This window comes from Typopeltis vanoorti, chromosome 6 (genome assembly GCF_054136105.1).
Source record: "Typopeltis vanoorti isolate ZY-2024b chromosome 6, IOZ_Tvanoo_1.0, whole genome shotgun sequence".
NCBI lineage: Eukaryota > Metazoa > Arthropoda > Arachnida > Uropygi > Thelyphonidae > Typopeltis > Typopeltis vanoorti.
The window spans coordinates 59703671-59726705 of record NC_143554.1 but is presented as its reverse complement, the minus strand read 5'-3'; the positions used below and the strand labels follow the sequence as shown (position 1 = coordinate 59726705).

At 34.9% G+C, this 23035-nt stretch overlaps 1 protein-coding gene across 12 annotated transcripts in view; it reads left to right on the top strand.

The window, feature by feature from the left end:
• Nucleotides 1-23035, top strand: part of LOC150105480 (histone deacetylase 5-like) — a 430130-nt gene that overhangs the window by 142500 nt on the left and 264595 nt on the right. For 8 of the 12 annotated variants that reach the window (XM_090394191.1, XM_090394188.1, XM_090394199.1 and 5 more), the window contains exon 1: nucleotides 20577-20682. The exons of the other annotated variants lie outside the window; for them this stretch is intronic. In XM_090394191.1, coding sequence (XP_090250317.1) covers nucleotides 20655-20682 — 28 coding nt within the window. In that variant the 5' untranslated portion in view covers nucleotides 20577-20654. Of the gene's footprint in view, nucleotides 1-20576; nucleotides 20683-23035 lie in introns of those variants that run through there. 12 annotated transcript variants of the gene reach the window in all.

Below are 23035 nucleotides of genomic sequence, written 5' to 3'. Positions count from 1 at the left end.
TTTGGATGAATTAGGCTATGAGATAAAATATGTTATATCCTGTAACAGCGATCCACGCTCATGATATCTCGTTCCTGCATCCAATGGCTGTCACGTGTTAAATGAATTAAAAAAAAATGATGGTTTGTTATTTAGAAATCTCCATGTTAATACATCTCTTTTATATTTGTGTTTTATTGTATCAATCTGAAGAAGTAGACAATATTGTTGTTCAAACTAGCAAATATTTATTAAATTATCTTTCCTTTTTACGTGTTTTTTTTTTGGCAGTATTAATTTCATTATTATGAATACTACATGCCACGGAAATATAAACTCCACAAAATGGTATTCTGTGTTTTACCCGAACTTCCTATAATGTTGAATAGTAAATCTATATGATCGTTTGCGTTTTCAATAATAATAAAAAGTACTCTTCAATCTATTCTTCGATCACGACTTCTGATTTCAACTTAAGTAATTTAATTCAGGAATAAAAGCATGCACAGTAATCGAGAATTCTATACAGCATATAAGTAAGTAAAATATATTCTCACAAATGTTGAAAATCGAAATGTATATGGTAAGTCAGTGTTTCTCAGTACGAACTGTGAATCTGTTTGAAGTGTGCTGTTAGAAAATTCAAGGAACAGTATGAAAAAATATAAATAATTGCGCCTGGAAAATTTTCATATATGATATTTGCAACAAATTATGCCTGCAGGGTAATAATGCCAATTTCAGTGAAACATTGTAAATATGTTTCACGGAAACGTAAATATGTTTATAACGGGTTGACCTTGTTTATATGTGGTTGACCTTGAATCTTCTTGAATTACCGGTGATGTCTGTGGCAAAAAATGGCATGTCAAGAAATTTTTTGTTAAAGAATGAAAGACTAAAGTTAACGGTTAGTGCCTTTGATAGTTCTCTTGTAAGTCAAATTTCATGATAAATAGGATTTTTTGGCATTTTAATCTGAATAGATACATTTAATTATATTGTTCTTTCTCAAAAGAAATATCACGTCTTGTCACTATATATCATATCTTTAAACTATTTCTCCCTTGTAATCGGCTATATATATATTTTTTAAATGTAATCCCCACCCATGAAAGTTGTAAATCTATAGCATCGGTTCCCAACCGGTGGTACGCGCACCCCCCGGGGGGGGGGGGGGGTACGTGCTGGGCCGTTCAGGGGTACACGAAAAATAATCAGTAATGGCGGAAAAACAAGTAAAGTAAACAAAATGCAAAACGTTAGTTATGGAACAATAAATGTCAGTTTTTAAAAACAAGGGGTTCAATTTATAGAAATGGGTTTAAAAGGGGTGCACAAGTGGAAAAGGTTGGGAACCACTGATCTATAGTATTATTATGTGTGGGCTAGGGATGCTTTCTATTTTTTTTAAAATTAATTTATATATTTTATTGATTTTTTTCATTCTCCGGAAACCATGCTGTAGAACCACTTCAGTCCTCCAGTAAGCAGGACGATGGTTTCGCATTGAGCGATGACTTTCATCTTCCACTTATAGACTTTCGCAAACATCCATGCCCATGGCTGGATTCGGATACGCAACCTGTTGGTTAGAGAGTGAATACGTACCCACTCGGCGATGACAAACTCCATTTTAGTTTGGATGGATTTTTGTCATTAAAAGTTGAAAATGTAACGAAGACAATCAGAAGATTCGTTTAAAGTTTTTTTTTAAAATTTATTGTTATTTTTAGTCGTTTTGAAATGATTAAAACATACCATTTTAGCCAGAGAAAGCGGGACTTAAAAGTCGACTTGCTATATTTAATAGTGTGTTCGTTGAGTTATTTGCTTAAAAACGAAGGAGCGCACTTGTATTGTATTTAACTAATGACACTGAATTTGGTTTACAGACCAAGGTCTAATGTTACCTTGGTCTAGTGTTTAACACGAACTCACACATCAGTCCAACTGATATCCTTCAACATTTTCTTGAGAAGTTTGATCTTAGGAATTTTGCACTGTCAGTCTGTGAAGACATCATCGTGAAAACTCCATTAGCTCAATGTCTAAAGTAAAGCTCTTGTGGTTAAAGTTTATTCAAACACAAATCTCAGAACAGAATGGGGAACTTTTTTTAATCAGAAATTTAGAAGTCGCTCCAGAAAGTACCCAACCGGCTGCGCACTATCGTAGACAAAAGAAGTATTTCTTTACATTTAACACAATGAAAACTACTAAAGAGTTTTACTTTAAAACTATTAAAGTAAAACCAGAAATATAATTTATTGAAAAATTTCATAAAAATTTTTCACGATGCGCACGTACTAAAGTACTATAGGTTGACTAGCATTAAAAAAAAGAAGAAAAAAGATAGTTTAAATTTATTAAATTTAATAAATTTAATAGTTTATAAATTTATTATTTTTATTAAATTTATTATTATTAAATAATAAATTTAATAATTCTTGTATTTTAACTTATAAATGATATATTATCTCTTTCTACTTTGCGTTCGTTTAGGTGTATATACCAAAACTCTCACTGATGGTCACAAAACGCTCCATGAATATTTGCTGAAGGCCGTGAGTCATCCCCCCCCCCCCTGCTCTAAGTGCAACTCGAAGTCTGGTTTCACCTTGCACACTATCCTTTCGCAATAAATAACGTCATTATTTTATTTTAAGTATCATTTCTCATATGTTGTAATTCTCGAATAAAAAATAGTAACAAAGGACGAACCTCGTGAGGTTATTTTTTTTTTTAAGAGGACATTTCAGGGAACATCTCTTGCTTTTCTTTCGTAACGAGCCCCGATCTTTATCTAAGGTCATATTATAATAATATAGACTACTCAGCGTTTTGCAGTTCACAATACACACAAGATTTTAAAAATATAAGACATAAGATATAAATTAGTTTCAGCATCTCTCATTTCATTTCTATTATGTATTTTAATCTTACGTTTTAGATTCCATGAACGAATTTATGGTCAGAAACATTTAAATCGCATAAAATTTTAATTTTGAATTTAAATGTTCCTATGCTAAACGAACCTTGTGTTTATTAGACAATAAAGAAGAGAAGCGTGTGTGAAAGAAATTGCACTAAACATAATGGCGATAGTTTAATGCTTATTTGATGACATTCGGAATTTTAATAACTTGAAATACTTGTAAATCTACTGTAGTTATAAGAAAGAGTTTGAATACATTGTTTTGTGAGATGACGGTTCTAAATCTGTGGCTACTGCAGTACTACTCATTGTTTCCATTTCGCTAGCATGGAGGTATTGAGACAATCGCCTACTTGACAGCGAGGTCGCTGTTTTTTTTTTTGTTTTTTTTCCCTTTTTGTTGAAAAAAAAAGAGAGAAATTCATATTATATTTTAAAATATCCTTCAAGAGTTATTTGATGCTGGGTTCATTGTCTATAATGAATACAGCATTGAAATATATTTCGGAGAATCATTATTAATGAAATCATGTAGAGCTATTGAGTATTTACTGAAAACAGTCATACACATTCTGTGTTGAGCCTTGCTGCTTACTTTCTTAAAGAGATGAGATATATTTAAAAAAAAAACGAAAGCAAGAAAACTGAACATCGACTTTAATTTGGTGCATTTATTTTTGAATGATTCATTCATTCTGTAAAATACGTATCGAAATGCGCCAATTTTGGTCAAATAAATAAAGAGAGAGAATAAATCAGCATCAATCAAAAAAACAGAATTGTACTATCTTCTCATATAATTTTGTGAACGCCTGCTGTAGACGAGCTTGTAGCTCCTTGAGTTTATAAGGCTTTTTTTTTGTTTAAATTATAACTTTGCAAGCTAAAATTTAGTGGTAATTTTCTAGGATCTGGAATCTTGCCGTCATTTTAAAGAAGCGATTTTGGTAAGGAAAAACAACTGAAACTTATTGAATCGAAACGATGTACTAGTCTTTAGGTAGATTTTGAATTCCATTGAGCTTACTAAATACATGGAATTTGGATTTACTCTCTGCTATATACAAAAGAACTAAAATATCCGATTCTGACAGACAGACTTAAAGCTCTCTCTGTAGCAACATGTCTTCGAGCGTGTCTCTACTTATTTAATTCTTCCTATACCATTATGAAAAGAATAACAAATTAAAGACAAAAAATATCTCCCTCTCCCTCTCTCTCAAAAAAAAAAAAAAAAAAAAAAAATACTTCCAACAATATAAACAGGGATCTTACTAAAAATCATTTCCACATCCACTTTATCAACATTCATGGCATTAATGCAAACTCTTAAATTATGCGCGCCACCACTGAGAAACATCCAGACCTGTTTTCCTATTTTTGACTGAACTTTCAGCGGCTACTATAGCGAACTACTGCGCTACATCTTAAATGTTCAAATTACATTGTGTAGGATTTCTTCCTTTTCAAGGTTAATACTTTGGATTTGGACAGTTCCATTCATGCTTGAGAATGCCAAATCTAGAATCTCACTCTCTTTGATATGGCCTAAAGTTTCTTTTTCTAATTTGGTCTCATTTATCTACTGCCTTTGAAGCTTCCAAATCCTGAAATGACTGAATTTTTATTCCTATTGCGTGATTTAATGCAGTTTGACTGTTAACAGTGGAGATAGTCATTGGTGACTTTAATATCCACAACTCCATCTAGTCTCCTTTATTTATTTGACTGAGCACAGTGGGAGTGATGCTAAAGTGTTTTCTGGAATGATCTGATGCAAATTATCCATCTACAAACTGCACACTAGACAACTATCTCTACTTTTCCAACAGTCCTGACCTCCTGTTGACTAGTTTATCTTTCAAATATGCTGTAGAGATCACATCTCTTCTCAGTTACTCAGACATTATCTTTTACAAGTTTCATCCTCTGTGCTTTGTTATTACAATGTGTGCCAAGGCAGTCCCAAGCGGCTTAAGATAGCAACTCCAGCTTCATTCTCAGCTTACATTGAAGACGCCAACAACTGCAGTGAAAAGGATTAACCATTAACAGATCTAAATCTTACTCGGAAAAAGCGAATGCAGAAAACTCGCCTCCTGCACCCTTGCCTTACAGAGAATGTTGAGCGTGCAAACCTATGTTCCACCTGTACTTCTATTCCTAAAGCTGACTTCCTGCATTCTTCTCCATCTCCTGCATAGGTTAACAAGACAGATCCCCTCTAACTGCTCCAGAAATAATGCTCACCACGTGCTTTCCATCACTGTTCGATAGAAAGATATCAGAAGAATCTTCGACAGTGCCATGGATTATTAATAATAATAATAATGGAGGCGTCAGGGATAATAATAATAATAATAATAATAATCCGTGGTACTGCCTGTGTAGCTCAGTGGAGGTGACATGTGCCTTCCACGGTGCTAAGAGAGAGAGAGAGAGCGTCGAAAGTTCGATTCTAGTCACCAATTAGAATAACTTTTACTCGACTGATTCCTGAGTTAGTCGATCTCTGGCAAGCGGGTTTTTTTCTCCAGAAAACTCGGGTTTTTCTTCCCGAAAACTCAAGAAAATCGAACGTAGAACCCACAGTAAACATAGTGTTAGGATTAGGGACCACGAGATGGCGGCTCTTGTCATTCGCCTCTCTTCACCGGACGCCATGAGATTAGTGATAATCCTGGGACAGCTATCTCTGATTGGTTACCGGTGGAGATTGAACTGCCCCCCCCTCAGTTTCCAAAAGTTAGATAGGGCTAAAACGGCCTTAAGGCCCACGCTCTGCCCACATTGGGCAGATATACTGATAAAGGCTTTACGCGTCCTTAACAGGATTTTAATTCAGGTATTTTTTAACTTGCGAGATTCTTTCGAAAGCGATTGTTAATGTGTTAATTTTGGAAGGAGCCACGGAGGCTCCTTCCAAAATTAATACCTGTCCTATATCATCTCTACGCTTTATCATTCTCAGCTGACATTACAGCATGGAATCACACCCATGTTTATCCCATTCAAAAGACAAAAAAAAAAGTATGAAATTATTGACCTTATGCCCTCGTGACACTTCCTTATTTCCTAAAATCATAGAGAAGGCCATTAATCGTCAAATTCTCCACGTTTGATTTAATCACTGTCTGTATGGATTTCGCCAATTTGGATCCACAGCATATTTTCTTGATTCTCACTCATCTTTGGATAAGCACCTTGCAAAAGTTCTCAGAAACTAGTGTCGTTGCCCTTGACATTTCTAAGGCATTTTATAAGGTATTTCAAAGGGAACTGCTCAGCAAATTTCCATCTTTTGTACTTGGGTAAACAAAAGGGATACCACCGCAAGTAATGGAGAATAGCTTTCTCTCTTCAGATTTTTCAAGGACTGTCTTAGGGCTGTATTCTATTGCCTACTCTCTTTCTCTAGAGATAAATGGCCTCTCACTGACCTTAAACACTGATGTTCATACTGTTCTTCACTGCTACCAAAGTGGGGTCCTGCCTTTTTTTTTTCTCGGAAAACAAAAATCTAATTTCATCTCCTCTTAAGTAATATCCTGCACATTATACAAGATCAAAATTTCTTAGGAAAATATTTATCTTTAGTCTCACCTGGATCAAACACATTAGGCATGTAGCTTCCTCGTCCTCCAAAAAGCTTCCTATTGCTCTGAAGATGTTTCTTTTTACCTGTCCAGTTACTAAATCTGTAGAAATTTCAAATCCGCTCAATCTTAGAATACTGTTCTCATTATTGGGAATGGTATACCAGAAACCTTTTAAAAATTCCCCAAAGTACAAGTCTGTTCAAAAGGAATATTAATAGATTTGTTCTTTTGAACTTCTTGTAATTAGTGATTTGTACTCGCTTATTATTCATTTTTTTTTAAAAATCATCTTGTCTCCTGAAGAAATCATACACTAAGTTGTCTTTTTCTGTTTATAAAAGTTGAATCTTATTTCTGTATGATTATTTTTAGTTGTGTTAATACGCGATACCTTTTCATGAAAACAAAACAAATATGCAGTATATATAATTTTTTTTCCCCGGCTGGCATGCGGGATTCGGATCGCAGCCTCTTGGCTAGAGAACGGATACGCTAACCACTTGGCCGAAAAATACACCCACCTACTTCTACCACTCATTTCAAATATGGTGTTTTTTTTTTAATTGATTGTCTTTAAAAAAACTGTTTTATTGATATAACGCAACGTATTGGAATAAGATGTCACAACCTGTAGGCTATGTAATTTAGATTCATCATTTCTTTATAATAACTAAACATTTGGAAAAGTTGTCGACTGAAAACAGAGCTGAAATGATTAATTAATAAAGTTTGAAACTATGGAAAAACAGGTTGTTGTTGTTGTTATTCTTTGGAATTGTAGCCACAACAACTAAGACTACCTTGCGAATGTTTATGACCGGTTTCTTTTTTCCCGGATGAAAAACTAGGCTACCTCCATATCAGACCTCACATTAATTAAAGTCTTTATTAAAGGGGCTGGGTTAAAAAATAAATAATAACGGCACTTGATAAACACTTCGAAGTAACTTTTTTATTTTTATTTATTTTTTTTTTTTTTAGGGCAATCAGACTGGTAAATGTTTCATTCCCTTTCGGATTATAATCAGAAACAATCCTATTGGACAGCCGATTCATATACCAGACCCTTATTTTTTTCATAGATTAGAGAATCATTAAATGTCGAAGGTAGTCGTCTGCTAATGAAATTTTCACGGACCGAAGATTGGTTTAGACTTTAATTACGGCGATGTAAATATTTTTTAGTCTGTTAATTGCGTGGGCATTCCACTTTTCCTGTTTAGAGGGTGAAAAACCGGAGTTTCCTAGCCCTTCCATCTCTATATAAGAACGGCTAATTAATCCAGGTCTTTCCAACCAAAAAAGGGTAAATTCGCGTGGTTCTCTCGCGGCTGCTCATATCACTCTCAGTGATTTGAGCTCAACTGAGTAATGTGTGTGTTTAAATATTATTTTTTTTCCCTTCAGTATCTTGTTTTGATATATGACAGCTTAAACAGTTGACGCACTTTCACTGTCATATTTATTTCTCGATTGTGGAAAGCATCGATATCGAGTACAAATTTGAATTCAGATTTTGTTATATTTTTTTACTACTAAATAATACTTTAATTTGATATATTATTTACAGTATAATCATGAATATTCTGTTACTGTTTATTAGTAATAAATAATGAAAGGAACTGAACGTGATAGTGACACGAAGTTTTGTTAATTTTGTAATCCTTAAATTCTCTTCTTATTACTTGATACAGAATTCGTAATCTATATAAGAGAGGGTGGGTAAAGCAAAGATTTTCTCCCTAATAATAACCGCGAACCAAATTGATTACTATGTTATTATTTGTCGCCTTAGAATGCAGTTATCTTTTTCTTATTGAAAATATTTAAATTGAATTTTCAAATACATTTTTATTCAAGTTATATATAATGAAATCAAGCAAAAATTTAACTTTAAAACTACATTTTTTAAAATCATTCAAAAATTTGATTTTAAAACTCTGCAATAGGAAACCAAAATCCGAATTAGGAATTGAAGTCTAGAACAGTCGAAAGATGTTTACCATCCTCGTGTAGTCTGACTCGAAATCGGAAAAAGATCATGCGAAAGTTAGTACGGTTACTTATGAAGTTATATACTTTCTAGGAGTACTTCTAGAAATTGCTTACTGCAATACTTACACAAAGGTTTGTAAAGTAAAATAATCTGGTAGCTCTGTTCTTTCAAAGCAAAAATATTCTTTTGTATTTTCTTTTGGAGCAACATGTGCTCTAAAATTTTGCACACATAAAATCGAAGGCTTAAAAAACTCTAAGAAGGTGGATGACATTAATTTGTGTGCTAGTGGTGCAACAATAGTAAGCGGGTGCAACACTTGGCTGCATGCCAAGTACCGCCCAGATATTGTTTGTTAACATTACCTCTACATGCAGAGGATTGTAGAACAGCTGTATCAATGATTCGCAGGGCCTCTGCTATAAATGTCCCACTAAAGCGCTTCAATCTTTTTGGGTCACGTGACTAGCGTTTCATCGCTACGTTGCTGAAGCGATAAGCGCCCAGAAACAGTAGAGTTACGAAAGAATTTTTGTAATCTAACGCTGAGCTAATGTCGCAACGGCCGAGCGAAAGTCACGTGATCAAATTAGGTGGTAACAAAAGAAGTGATAATTTTGAAATTTGGAAGAAGCTCCCATGCGATTTAGTTTTATAGTAATAATTGCCATGTCGAAATTTTTCACAGCATTAGAAAGAAAATTCGAAATGCGACCTAGCATAATAATATGAACTTCTCATTTAAGTGGTCATAATCTTCCTATATCTGTCCTTTAAATTAGTTCCTATCAATCTTAAGTTCAGTAAATAGTGGAAAATAATAATAGTCTCGGTCTGATATTTATTCTCTCTCTCTCACAGCATTTTTGGTATTATACTTCAGTTTCTGTGTATCTGATATGGTAACAATTCTCTTATACCATCTTCTGATATGACAGCCTCACTGTATATTGGAGGCCTGAAGTGGTTTGGAAAACTTCCATGTTTTGTCACTAAAAAGTTTTGCATAAAATTTACCATAAAAGTTTGCTTTTAAAATTTCGATATAAATTAAAATTTTTGTATTAATAATTCAGTAATTACACGTTAATTTAATGATTGTGCAGTTAGTTTATTCCTATTCAGCAGCTTTAGATGTGCTTCTCAATGTATATATGTATATGTGTGTGTGTGTGTGTGTGTATATATATATATATATATATATAATCAACTCCACACAATATGTAGAGTTGATATAACAAAACCTACAGCACATGAGTAGGTTCCTTCTTAAACACCTGCGTCTCCGCTTACATCTCAAGTGTTCAAAAAGAAGGAAAACCTGTTGATCTGTTTTTTGAACAGTTGAAATCATTTGAAAAACTGTGCGACGAAGACTCCCCCCCTCCAAAACAACCCCACCGAACTCTTTCGTTTCATTTTTCTCCTCCAAAGAATAGAGAAAAATGAAACGAAAGAGTTCGGTTGGGTTGTTTTGGATTACAAATGAAGAAACTAAAACTCTGAGCCCACTATATTATGTATGTTAATTATATTAATTCTTTTAGTCTGTTTACTGCTTTGATGGAATGAAAATCGAGTTTTCGGGAGAACCCTGCTAATTTCGTATGAGATCAGCTTATTCATTTCTTCAGTTGTAAAGTCTGTATAAAGGTTCTTTGAATCCTGGATAGGATTCCTAGAACGTTCGGATCAGAAACCGTCGTCATTATAGAGGATCATATTGAAAAGAGGAGGAGAAGTGGATTAGATAGAGAGAGAAGGGGGAATCATTATTTAACCCAATTGCCCTCGTCTGGATAGCATCAACAATTTTAAAGAAGTTTCTGGTGCACACCACCCGAAATGTAAGAATATTTGGTTGAATCGCTTTATGAATTTTGTGTGTGTGTGTGTGCATGTCTTGAGAAGAAAAGGACACATAGCTTTTTTGGAGGTAAAGGAGGCTATGGATGTCATGTGCTTATACCAGCAAAGGCTAGAAGATGTGATATGTTTGTTGCGTGAAATAAGATAGTACTGTGTTTTGGTATAATCGAAGTGGACAAGATTGTCTGAACCCTATGAAATATGGTAAAAGATCCATGGTTAGGGAAATTAGCAATTAGGACCTTGTAGTGGGATATTTGAGTACCATAATATTTATCAAATGCAAAAAAAGCACGAAGTGTACTGTCATCAGCAAAAGCTGTTGTTTGGATTTGAATTGAGTGAGTGGTCATTTATTAACTAGACATAAAGTGTGGGCGAAAGTACAGAGCCCCGGGGTATTCTGGCACTGGTGAGGAAATCTGAAAAAAGGAAGCCACCCACCATGACACAAGTGAACGACCAGAGAGGACACTGGCAGTCCAGTTGCAAAGTATGCCATGAGATCTCAATTATGGACCATTTGCGGGAGCTGAATTATCCAAAGTAACAATTGAAACTCTGAGTGGCCAGATTTTAATAAATAGTATTTAGGATCTCTACTTATGTGTTGCATACTCTCAAATTCGGTTTAAATCGGAACATTTTCAAGTGCAGAATTAGTACAAACGTTTTGAAATGGCATAAAGTAATTTGGTATTTTAGTAATATAATTAATATAATTTGGTATTTAGAATCTTTACTGAGATTTACCCCATCATTTCATTAAGCAAAATTAGGCAAAAACTTTCCGATATGGTACAAAATTATATGTTACGAATGATAATAAATAAACTGATTATAGTACATGAGCCAACATGAGAAAATGATTGTAGACATTGTAAAAACAAAAAAACGGCATTTCGTAAGAACATTTTTATGTAGTGACGTTCATTATCTCGATAGTTGCTTTTGGCATATACGAGAGGGGATGATGGAAAGTTCTGATAAACACCTAAAACAAAAATATTAAAGCAACTGATATAACCAACAGAAAGAAACATACTAGTAGCAGAGTAATGAAGATAACTTATGTTTTTATATCCTCGTATGTTCTTTCTTGTGGTTATATCAGTTGCTTTAATATCATTTCTGTTCTAGGTGTTTATCAGAACTTTCCATTCCTCCCACTTCCCTTATAGATATCGTTCTATCAAGCAAAGCAACCTGAAACCTAGGACTGGCTTAACAACAAAAATTATTAACGGAATGTTTTCAAATGGCTTTAATTGATTCGGCCGTAATTCCTAAAACACCCAACTCGTAGCAAAAACAGACCTGTAGCATTTAAAATTGTGCAAGAATTTTCTGTTGTTTCCGCGAGAACTATCATGATGTCTTTAAACAAACTTCTTTGAATAACAATGTTTGTCATAGACGATTGTCTAAATCCGACGAGGCCTCTCAAAAGACATAACACGTTTATGAAATGTCGATCCACTTTTATGTACGGCAGACATAATTTTTCTTTGCCTAATTTTGCCATTTCAAGTGAGCCGATTGAAATCGAAGAGGAAACGATTCGACAAGTTTTAATAGAATAAATACCAATTTTTTATTAAATTCTATTTTGCTAGTGCTGAATTATTAATATTAGTTTGAACCCTTTTCCCATTATCAGTATTTGAACATTTTAATGAAATCCGAAATATTTTGAAATTCCATGAAAGTGGAATTATTGCAATATGTAATTTTATTGGTCTTTTCTATTTTGTTTCCCTGGAATGCATGATTAAAAATTGATTTCAATTTTTGTCCCCAGTACCAAATTTCAATAAAATTTGTCTAGCTAGCTAGCGTCCCGAAATAATTGTAAGCCTACAGACAAAACGCATTTAATAGATACGTACATATTTTGAGACGTAGCTCTGCCACGTACACTTACCTGTCTATAAACAGTTAAGTTACCGTGAAAGGAATTGCTTCAAGAATGCTTTTGGCAATCGCACCTTTTTTTTGATTACCTGGGATCATTTTCATACTTGGCTGAAGATTTTAAATATTTCCATGATACTTGAAATGTGTTAAAGCGACGTTTTCTGATCTTAAAAAAAAAAAAAGAAAATATTTCAACTATTTAATGTGACTTTATTCCAAATATATCTCTGAAAAATTCATCATTTCCCAAATTCTCCTCCTCCCCATAGAAAGTGGAAGTGAAATCAAATAAAAACTGCTCTTAAGTCATATAAAAAAGAACAGTCCTAAATATTGTAATAATATATGTAATTTTCTTCTATGGTACGAACACTTGAAACTAAAAGCGGCACCGAGGATTTTACGTTTATCAATATAACACTACATACGGACTGTTATAAATGATAAATAAACTTCTATCCTTACGTCCACATAGGTTTTTGTCCCCTCCCAGGCAAAGACATCCCACCCTGCAATTACAAGATCGAACAGTCCGCCGTGCTTAGGTGTTTTGCGATAGGCACCAAGTATCATCATCATCAACTTTTAAAATTGTGCAAGGTACGTTCCGATCGTGACTCACCGGCAGGAAAAAGGCGGGAAAGAGAACTGCTGGTAGTGAATGATACCTCCCACATAGAAAACGCTTTAGCTTCTTCTTCCTGGCTATATTAAGATGTTTTGGCAGAGGATACTATTCTTGTAGCGGCCGACATTACAACCTTGACTTGCTTCTGTCGGTGAATCATATCAAAGTAGGACAACTTCATACTTATACATTGATTTATTAGATTATCATTGGCTTAGTATTTTGTGGTAGTTATGGGTGTCAGTTTTAGAAATTCAACCTTCCTGAAAGCGACTGAAGTTTCGTGTAAAATGGACAAATGTTTCAAAATTTCCACTTATGTAAATTTAAGTAATTCATCGTCTTCCTCGGTGCATTTATGTAATTTTTAATAAACTGTGCCATCTGAAGATTATAAAAATTTCCACTGTATTATCTGCCAGTCTTAGGTATAGCTACGGCAAATACGATGCAAAGATTCTTTCTCCCCCCCCCCCACGCGAAATTATTTAAATAGTATTGCTCTCCTCCCTTCCTCTAGCTGTGAGCCGTTTCACCTCTGATCTCCATCTGTTCGTGTACGATAAAGTTTGCTATTAAATCACATTAGTAATTGTTAAAAATATTCGAAACAGTAATTTGGGAAAGGAAAAAAAAATCCATAATTATAAGCACACTAATATTGCATTATGAAGCTCCAAAAGAAGTTTCCAAAATAGTCGATAGTATATTGATAGCACTAATGGTTGTGGAACACTGATTATGAAGACAGATTGAGAATTTGTAGACTGTTGACACTACCAAACAGTAGAAAGATGGGTGATATGATCGAGACTTGCAAACTTCTGAAAGGGTTATACAAACTTTCAGTTGATGGAATATTGCATTTTTTAGAGGGTGGGGAAAGGACAAAAGGACATCCATGGAAGTTCAGAATTAATGCCACCAAGAAGGGAGTGAGGCTAGATTTTTCTCTCATAGGGTGATTGGAATGGATTGCCAGTGGGGCGTACGCCCCACAGAGGGACAATTTGAATATTTTGGGGGGCAATTAGAAAACGATGTTGCATTCGTCACCTCATCACTGATAATGGGGGGGGCATCAAAATCTTTGAGGCGTTGAGGTGGGACACGATCCAAAAAACGTTGGGAAATACTGATGTAGCGTGAATGAATAAAAGAACAGGTAGACATGACAGCTGGTGCGAATAGCATGGTCTCGATTGATGACTTTTCCTGACTCCCTGGAGGTCTCCCTTACATAATAATAATATTGTACTCCTGCACGTTTGGCATAAATTGTCTTAAGGTAATTATGGTCAATCCACGTGACCTCTGGTGTATTACCTTCGGGTTGCACTACTTAAACGATCTTGGAATAGGTCTTAACTGTTCTTTTTATTAGAGCTTTGTTAGTTCCACTAATCTATTTTAAAGTACTATCTTCAAAAATTATAGAGCAGGTGTTGACGGTATTGACTTTTTGGAGATGGTGCATGAAGTAGTTCAATATGAAAACAACGCGTGCTGAGTTACTTTGAAAAGCAACGTGTACTTTCATATATTATAGATTACGTTTCGAAAGTTCGTTTTCATACCATCGATTACCTTTTGAAATTTCTGATAGTGCAAACAGTGCTTTCATTTGGCTATAAAGTATGGATACTTTACTTTTTATCTTTTAAAGTCTCTTTTATATTACTTTATTAAAAGTGAGGTTATTAAATATCTGTTTTATTTTGTCAAGTAGACAAACAATGTTCGTGCTTCAAAACCATGAAACTGATTTAGAGCTTACGAAGTGACAAACTTTCGACACAGGCATCTTTATTTGCACTAATTAAAGATACGAACTCCGAAAAGTTCTTTCTCTTTTTATTAGTGGTTTGGATTAAGAGTTCCACTAGTCTAACAGCCGTTTAGAACTGTTGGTTCTCACCAGACTAGACAGCAGTTCATATTTAACGATTTTTTTTTTTTTTTTTAACGTGATCTAATAGTTTCGACATGACTGTGCGAACTGCTGCCGCTGTTATTGCTATACTCTGACCTACTATTGGCTCGGAACAAGTTTAAAATGGGATTTGTTTGGCAAGGATACCTTTATTCAGCTTTGGTTTCTTGTGCTACCACCTCCTCTTATCTGCTTGTTTTTAGTTGAGAGGAATGAAATTCGATGAGCTCATTTTCTGCTGTACTCTGAGAGAGTCCGGCTCATTGTTCGTTTCAGTATGCTCCTTTGCGTACCAATTTTGTATTAAGCTGCCACTTCATCGCTTGTGGTCGCTGTTAGACCTCAAGACACCCAGTAAACACTGTTGTGAGTGAACTTCAGAAGTGGTAGAGGGAAGAAGTGCGTATGGCGTCTTCATCGCACATCTAGCGCCGATTATTATACCTGTTCAGGTTGCAAACTGGCCAGAACACACACACACTTAACAGTGGTTTTCATGTTTTGCGATATTAAAAACTGTGTTTCTGGAATTAAAAACTGCCACATTCCTATTAGATGGCTAACTCACCTTTAGTTGAAAAGCCCTTGTTGTTCGCGTAATAGACGGAATTCGAACGCAAGTCTTTCCAACTAGATGACATCGTTCGATACGGACTGATCAGTCAGTTACTTAGATCACGCTATTGATCCATTATGGCGTTAGAAAAAATATATGAAAATTAATATATAAAATACTATCGTGCTTGTATAGCTAAGCATCACATCGAAATACGAATTATTTTTATCACAGCGAAAGCACTTGCTCTTGTATTGAACGATTCACGGTTATAAACTATGTACATTTTTATGAATATACTATTGAAAAAGATTTTTAGTTTGTTTTCGTTGCCTTACTCATTAAATTCCATCTGTGCTATTTATAAGATTCCAATTCAAGTTTTCGCACAAATATAGTTACAGAAATTGAGAAATCGTTAGAGCGTGATGCTTATTAACATTCTAGAGTTTTTAAAGCACAAAGCACTACTACTGGTGCAGTTGTTAAATCTGTGATGGCATTTCGCTGAAGATGAGTTTCATAACTTACCAGAAACAAAGATTTCATGCTTTTATAGAAGTTAAACTGAGAAAAAAAAAATCCGACAAATATATGTATGAGAAATTTTCTTTTGGATTTATTAGTGGACCATAGTTCTTTATAAATATATACAATCGTCGACAAGTTTCGCCAGCTTAAGTCTGTCTGGCTTCTTCAGAACAGGAAATGGGTACACTAACGTTAAAGGCTAAAAAAAGAATGAAGTGACAACAGTTAAATTAAAATTGAAATGACTCGTAACATCAAGAGCATGGAGCGTGGAGTCTTAGTCATTGTTTGTTGATCGCGTTTTATAGTTTTTCGCCAAGTTGTGTTCTGCTGAACATAGTGAATTTATTAAGCTTTTCCAAATGTCTTTTAGTATCATGCCTTGATTTCTGTTGAGATTGTCTCCTGTCCGGAGTACCACTGCAGCTTCTTTAAAGTTTCTACATCTGAAATCGTCTTCAACGTACGGCATGGAGCTGTTGTCCCAATCGATGGAGTGGTTCGAAATCGAGAAATGATGGGCTAATCCTGAGGTATCTGTTCTGTTGTTGTTGACATCCCCTATATGTTTTTTTTTTCTTCGGATTTCTAGACTTCGTGATGCCTATATAATCCAGTCCACAGGAACATGGGATGTTAATACACCTGCGTACCGACAAATATATATGTTTAGGAAGTCTCGGCATGCGCAGTTGATGTTATGATTATTGTTAGGTAAAATAGAATTTGAAATTTGGTTATGACGGACATTATCGTTATACGTTGCGTTACTTGTACTTGTGTAGACCGTTCAGTAATATTCCATGCGGGAGTTCAAAACCAAATCCTGCAGAACATAATGGCTAACCCTTTCGTTATGTCTGATTAACTACTACGTTCCCCTACCATTTATGTTATACGGGATGAAAAACACGAAATTTGAGATTCCTAGAGGCATGACCTTGTTATTTTCCTATGAGGCCAACTTTACTTGAAAAACCCTATAATAGCTCCTCGCGTTGTTATTGGGATTTGAACCCAGACCTTTCCAATTGAAGAGCAAATGAATCATGAATTCATGAATGAATCGTGCAAATTCTGCCATAGTTTTGTAATAATATAATTTGGTATCTAGTTTCTGTGGTTAATAGCATTATGATATTTTACGGAGCTGCGCTGCTCATTTTAGAATTTAAATATTTTCCAGACAACGAGGGTAAAATGTAAAAATAGCAGTTCTGTAAAAATTATTTCACAAGTACTAAAGAATATTTGAAGATTTTATCTTATTTTAATTGATGGTCAGGTAGTGTTCTATTCCAACTATGATTTTTTTAATACTTTTATCTTCGATGGAGTATTTCTAAACAGCTGTTAGATCAGTTTCACTGGTCTAACAGCTGTTTAGAACTGTTGGTTTTCTCACCAGACTAGACAGCAGATGAAGGAAGATGACGATTGAATTTTCACAATTCATTCGTCATCTTCCCTGGAGATTTTAATTTTCATAACTTCAAGTGATTCTTCTTTCCCAAGGGTACTAATTTAGCAGTTAGAGAGCGAGTCCTTTGCTACATTGACGATCTGACAGAAATATTCACCTACCTACTTGAAAATTGGGTAATCCTGACGACTCGAATATCTTCAACATTTTCTGCATCAGTAATCTTGCTGCACACAAAATACATTTTCAAATAATAATATATTTGTGCATAACCAGTCCTTGGATCTTCCCTCTAAACGATTTTACTTAGGTACATTCCTCGAGTTTGCTTCTCCTAGGTCAGGATTTCGATGATCGAATCCCTTGGTGTATATGTCCTTTGGACGGTTACCAGGCAACACTTGCATTCAGATCATCAATGGCAGAGCTGTTCTACGCCTGGATATTCTTGTGTGATCATTGTTCTCAGGCTGATTAGTGGGCTTGAGGGAAGAAAAATAAAATCTAACTAATCCATTGAATTAGTGGGAAAAACTCTTCCACCTCCGTATGAGACCTCTGTAGCTTACTTTTAGTTGAAAAAACCCCTTTCATTCCGAGATGAAGTTTCAAGTCAACGAGAATTGAACTGAAGTCTTTTTCAACCAAAGGCATATCGCTTTCATCCATTCAGTCTCGCTAGCGGACGCTATTTCTAGTGTTCCTTACGCCACCGACCGTAAACTTGATTGCACAGCTCGCGTCATCTTAAAAAATATTTTGTCTTAAAAGACGAAACAGTTCCGTGCTAGCCGGAAATCTTTCGCCTAATAAAGGACCTTCAGTATAGATTTTGCCAACATAAATTCACAAGGTTTCTTCTCCAGCTTATGTCATCCACCTCGTCTATCAATCAAAAGGACGACTCGGCATGCACCTTTTGGACTCGAAGCGCGCTGTAAAATTGAGTTGGCTAGTCTCATAGGAACTGTAAGGTTGTTTTCTCCTCCAAGAAACTCGATATCTTCCTACTTCCCACTGCAGTAGGGAAGTAGGAAGAATAATACACTGGATAATACACCAGAATAGCAGACAAAATTATATTTAATGGATGGTATGAGATTGGCCAGCTTGGAAATACTGATGTGTTTTCCAGCAACGTGTTCTTAGACTTCATGGTGGGTGCCAAGTAATAATAATATCCATAGAGCAACTCAAAGCAATTATTTGAATTTCTTTTAACTTTTATCATTAGTAGTAGTAGGTAGTAGCAGTGAGAGTTAGGGCAGCATTATTATTAAAGGTTTAAAGTAATTCAAAGAATTGTGATCAAATGATCTTTTTTTTTTGATCGTGTCTTGTGATTTTTTTTTAGGCCGAACATCATTCAAGTATATTCCTATCTCATCTTATGTCCTGTTTTGTATTTTAGTTGATCGTTTGTTCTCGGGTTGCAGCGAATTTATCGGACGAATCTTTATCCTCAGAGTACCGCTCATGCGCCTCTGAACACCACTGGTTTTTTATGATAATACATTATACTTTTCCTGCTCATATATATTTTTATGTGAATTTCACGCATAAAAGGTTGTAAACTTATATTACAATAGTACGTGGGTTGAATAAGTTTTAACTAATCCGGAAATCTTTTTACGGAGAGCACACGCTACTTTATTAAGCCGCTTCAGGTCTCCAATAAGCAGGATGGGGATCGCACAACGAGATAAAATTTACTTACTGTCAAAACATTTACGAACATCTATCTCATAGGGAAATTCTAACCTACAGTTTGCTGGTTGAAGAGCGAAGAGGCTGTCTATTCTGTCAAACAGGCTGGTATATGAGAAACCTTACATTGTATATGCTAATAAAACTTCTATAATGTCTGTTTTTGCTTCCTTAATTACTTATCTCGAAATCCTTCGTCATTGGGAATCAGATATGAACGGTAGTTCATATCTGATTCCCAATGAACTACGGTTTCGATATGAACTATGGTTCATATCGAAACAGCTGTCAGGCCAGTGAAACCTGGCCTGACAGCTGTTTCGATATCAATATTCGATACTAATCAGAGACCAAGCAAAAACTCAAAAAGAGCAGTTCAATACTTTAGCAGTCTTATTTCAGATAGTTAGATTCATTATAAGTGAATTCTCGGTAGGTGCATAATCACTCAGCAGACAGAAACCAAAGAGAGCAAAAAACCCTGTTTGGTGCTTTAGCAGTCCGATGTTCTATGGTTTTTGGCTCTATACTTTAGTAATGGATTACCTTAATATCCAAGAAAGCAGGTTTATGTTTCACTCTATGTGTCATCACTTTATTTCTGAACAGACGTCTTCATAGCTCAGCCAGAACTAATTACTCTTAATTGAAAAGATCTGTTTTGGAATTCCGCAAAGATGCTGGGAGAATTACTCGATAGATTTTTTTTTTTAATTGAAGCTCTTAACCTAGTAAATCTTCAATGTAGGCCTGTTGCAATACGTTTCATATTGTATCTAGTATAGCTGATAAGACACTTTGTTGCAACTAGTTCTTTTTGTCATATGTCTCTTTGCAAAGGCATGCGAGTCTCCGCAAAACGATGTTGAATGCTTTTAACAATGTCTAGAAAAAGAAAATAATGAATTGCTTTTCAAATAAACATACGATTAATATTTCTCCTTTATTTTGACATCTCTTAGTTGTCTTGTTTTTTAAGGTCACGGTTATCTACTCATTTTTGTATTACAATGTTTAATAACGTTGTGAGATCCATAACTCTAAATTCGTGTTTCTATGTTCATAAGAGGAAAGTGCCACGTTAGTGTTGTTATCTTAGCTCTTCTTATGCTGCAATTTCTTTAGAATGGAACCACCCATTTGCTTTCATCCGCAACTGTTCAAGTTCTTTGTGATGAGTTCATGCACACACTGTTTCCCGTAGCTACTTCCTTTATGCTTATCTAGTTATTTATATGTGGCTGACGTTCTTCAAAACGACTGTCTTCTTGGAGAGTGGGGAGTACCATGTGCGCCTGGGACTAGTTATCCAGCAGGGAAACACTACCCGTTTTCTCAGAAAGGAGCGGATGTGAGGGAAAAACGATTGCTTCATTCACGTCCGTTTGAGTTCGCTCAATTCCAGAAGTGTTACTAGAGGGCGCCACTGAGGTTTTTTCCTACTGAAAAACTTTCACCTATGCTCTTCAAAGTCATGTTGATAGGACAGTTAACACACGTGTGAGTTCGTAGAGTCTAGTTTACGTGTCGTGGAAGGACGTAAATGTGTGCTCGCTATAACTGATATTTCCATGGAAAATGGGAAAGCAAATCGGAGAATGTTTTGGTAAGTTACAGAATTTGTAGTTGTAGTAACATTCACCACGATCTGTTTTTGCTTTCTTTTTTCTTTTGAAGTTAGCTGGGCGATAGATCTTGTTACGTAGTTACTAACCTAGTTAAGTCTTACGTTCTGCAGTCGCTTGCATTTATGCCATGCTGACGAGAATATTGGTAGAGGTTGGGTTAATCGGACAGCACAGAAGCAGTCCACTTTTTTCACCCCATTTTTAGATTTGTTTTCTAAAGTGTGCAAGTATGTTAATGCAACGATCTTATTTATAACTGATGGATAGTATTATTATCATTAAATTCTCCCCCCCCCCCTTTTCCAAAAATAAAACCTGCTAGCGGAAATTTAAAAAACGAGATTGTTCAGTGTGTGTGCGTGCGCGCGCGTGTGCATACAAACCTATCATATATTATAATATTGTGGGTGGGTTAAGGGATTAATTGCATATATGAGTTTTTTGTACATAACCCGCTAAACACTCCGTGATTTACACCATCAGCAAAATCATCTGTGTAACGTGATCCAGAAGCGTTTGTTAGCATGAGTATCGCTCATTACGAGCGATGTTGCAACAAGGAGTGACTTCAAATGTTTCTTTGTAGAAAATTATGGCGCTACTTGAAACTTTAAACATTGCCATGAGTAAGAAGCCAGACGAGAGTAGCCTTGCAAGCGTCCTTTTTTCTTAGTAGTGAATAAGTATCGCGCGCGTATTAAATGTTTCGCGACCTAATAAATTTGCAGGAAAATTAGCTACTCATCGAGGGATTTTTCTCTGCAGGATCACTAGTTCTAAAAAAAAAAAAAAAATTATATTTTTAACAAAAAAGTACGGGCGTCGACTTAATGGTAATAATATTGAAATTGTGCAAGGAATAATAATAATTAATATGTATCACATCATAATAAACACAAATCATAAATAAAGAAATCGAATCATAAATAATTAAAACAATAAACCATGCAGTTAATAATAATGATAAATAGTTATCTTCGAAAAGGGTGTTCGCTCTCTCTCCTCTAGAAGTATTTATAATCCAGAATGAAAATAAATAAATTCCGATGTATAATAAAGGATCTAGAGACGGATCTTGAAAGTTTAAAAGTTCTCGAAGAGTGGCATTACATTAATTAGCATTTAGAGCAAATTATTATTTTTGAAAGTGGAAAAATCGCTCAGTTAATCCCCACCCCCAAATTCTAAATCCAAATAAAATGTTATGTACTCGAATTTCGAAGTTGTTTATTTATTTATTTATTTTAATTTTTTATAGTAATTCCATACGAGAGCGTTGCTCTGGTGTTTGTTTTCATACTTCCGCTGGTTGCTAGCGAGCGTAAACTATGAGATCCGGGCGTAGTATACTGTATAAGGTTGCCCATCATGTTATCCATTTTATTCGATTTATTCAAATAACATGCTTGGTGCATTTTACATAGTATATTGTTATGGAATTTTGGTTTGTTTCGCTAGTATTACTTAATATTTAAAATGAAAATATAAGACTTGACTCCTTTTATTTATTTATTTATTTATTTTCTTTATGGAGTTAATTCAGATCTTCAGACTTTTGAAGTTTCGCTTCCATAGTTTCATAACCTTCTATGTACGGGCTGAGTAGATAGTGTCTCCATTTCTAACTTACCGACTGTGAGTTCGAATCCTATTGTCGCATTAGATGCTTGTGAATGTCTTTAAATGATCCATAATTTTTAATCGCCCTGAGTGAGACTACTTTTTTTGTTGGAAGTTGGAATAGTTTTAAAAAAGCTCCACATTTGGTCTCAAGAGTAGAGTTAAGGATTTTTTATTCCTAACCCGCCGCGGTGCTGATTTGCTATAGATATACACCTTTTTGTATTCGAGGATGCTATTAAAATAATGCTGCTTATGAAATTCATAGGGGAGTCGTTTAGTATTAGTTCAGTCAAGTGGAAATTGGAGTAAGGAAGGAGAATTTTTTTTTTTTTTTTTAAATTCCTGTATCATGTATGCCAGTGCACGAAAATGAAATGAACATTTATGTATGTTTAATAGTACAAATCTAGATTTATACCTGAATCAGGTATAAATCATGATTCGTTCACTGAGAATAAATTAAGTGAATCTTCACAAAAAAAAAAAAAAATCACTCTAGAGAATTGAGTTTTGTATAAATGTTGTATTAAGTTTAGTTTAACTAACGTGCGATTAAAAGAAAAAAAAAACTGTTACCCATAAATGTACGAAGAGGTTCTCTACTCGTAAAAATAGAGGTTCGTTGATAAGAAAAAGAAATGCATCATTGTATTTGAATCTCACAAGTGTGTCACGTGTATGCAAAATTCGTGGGCAAACAAACGGAGA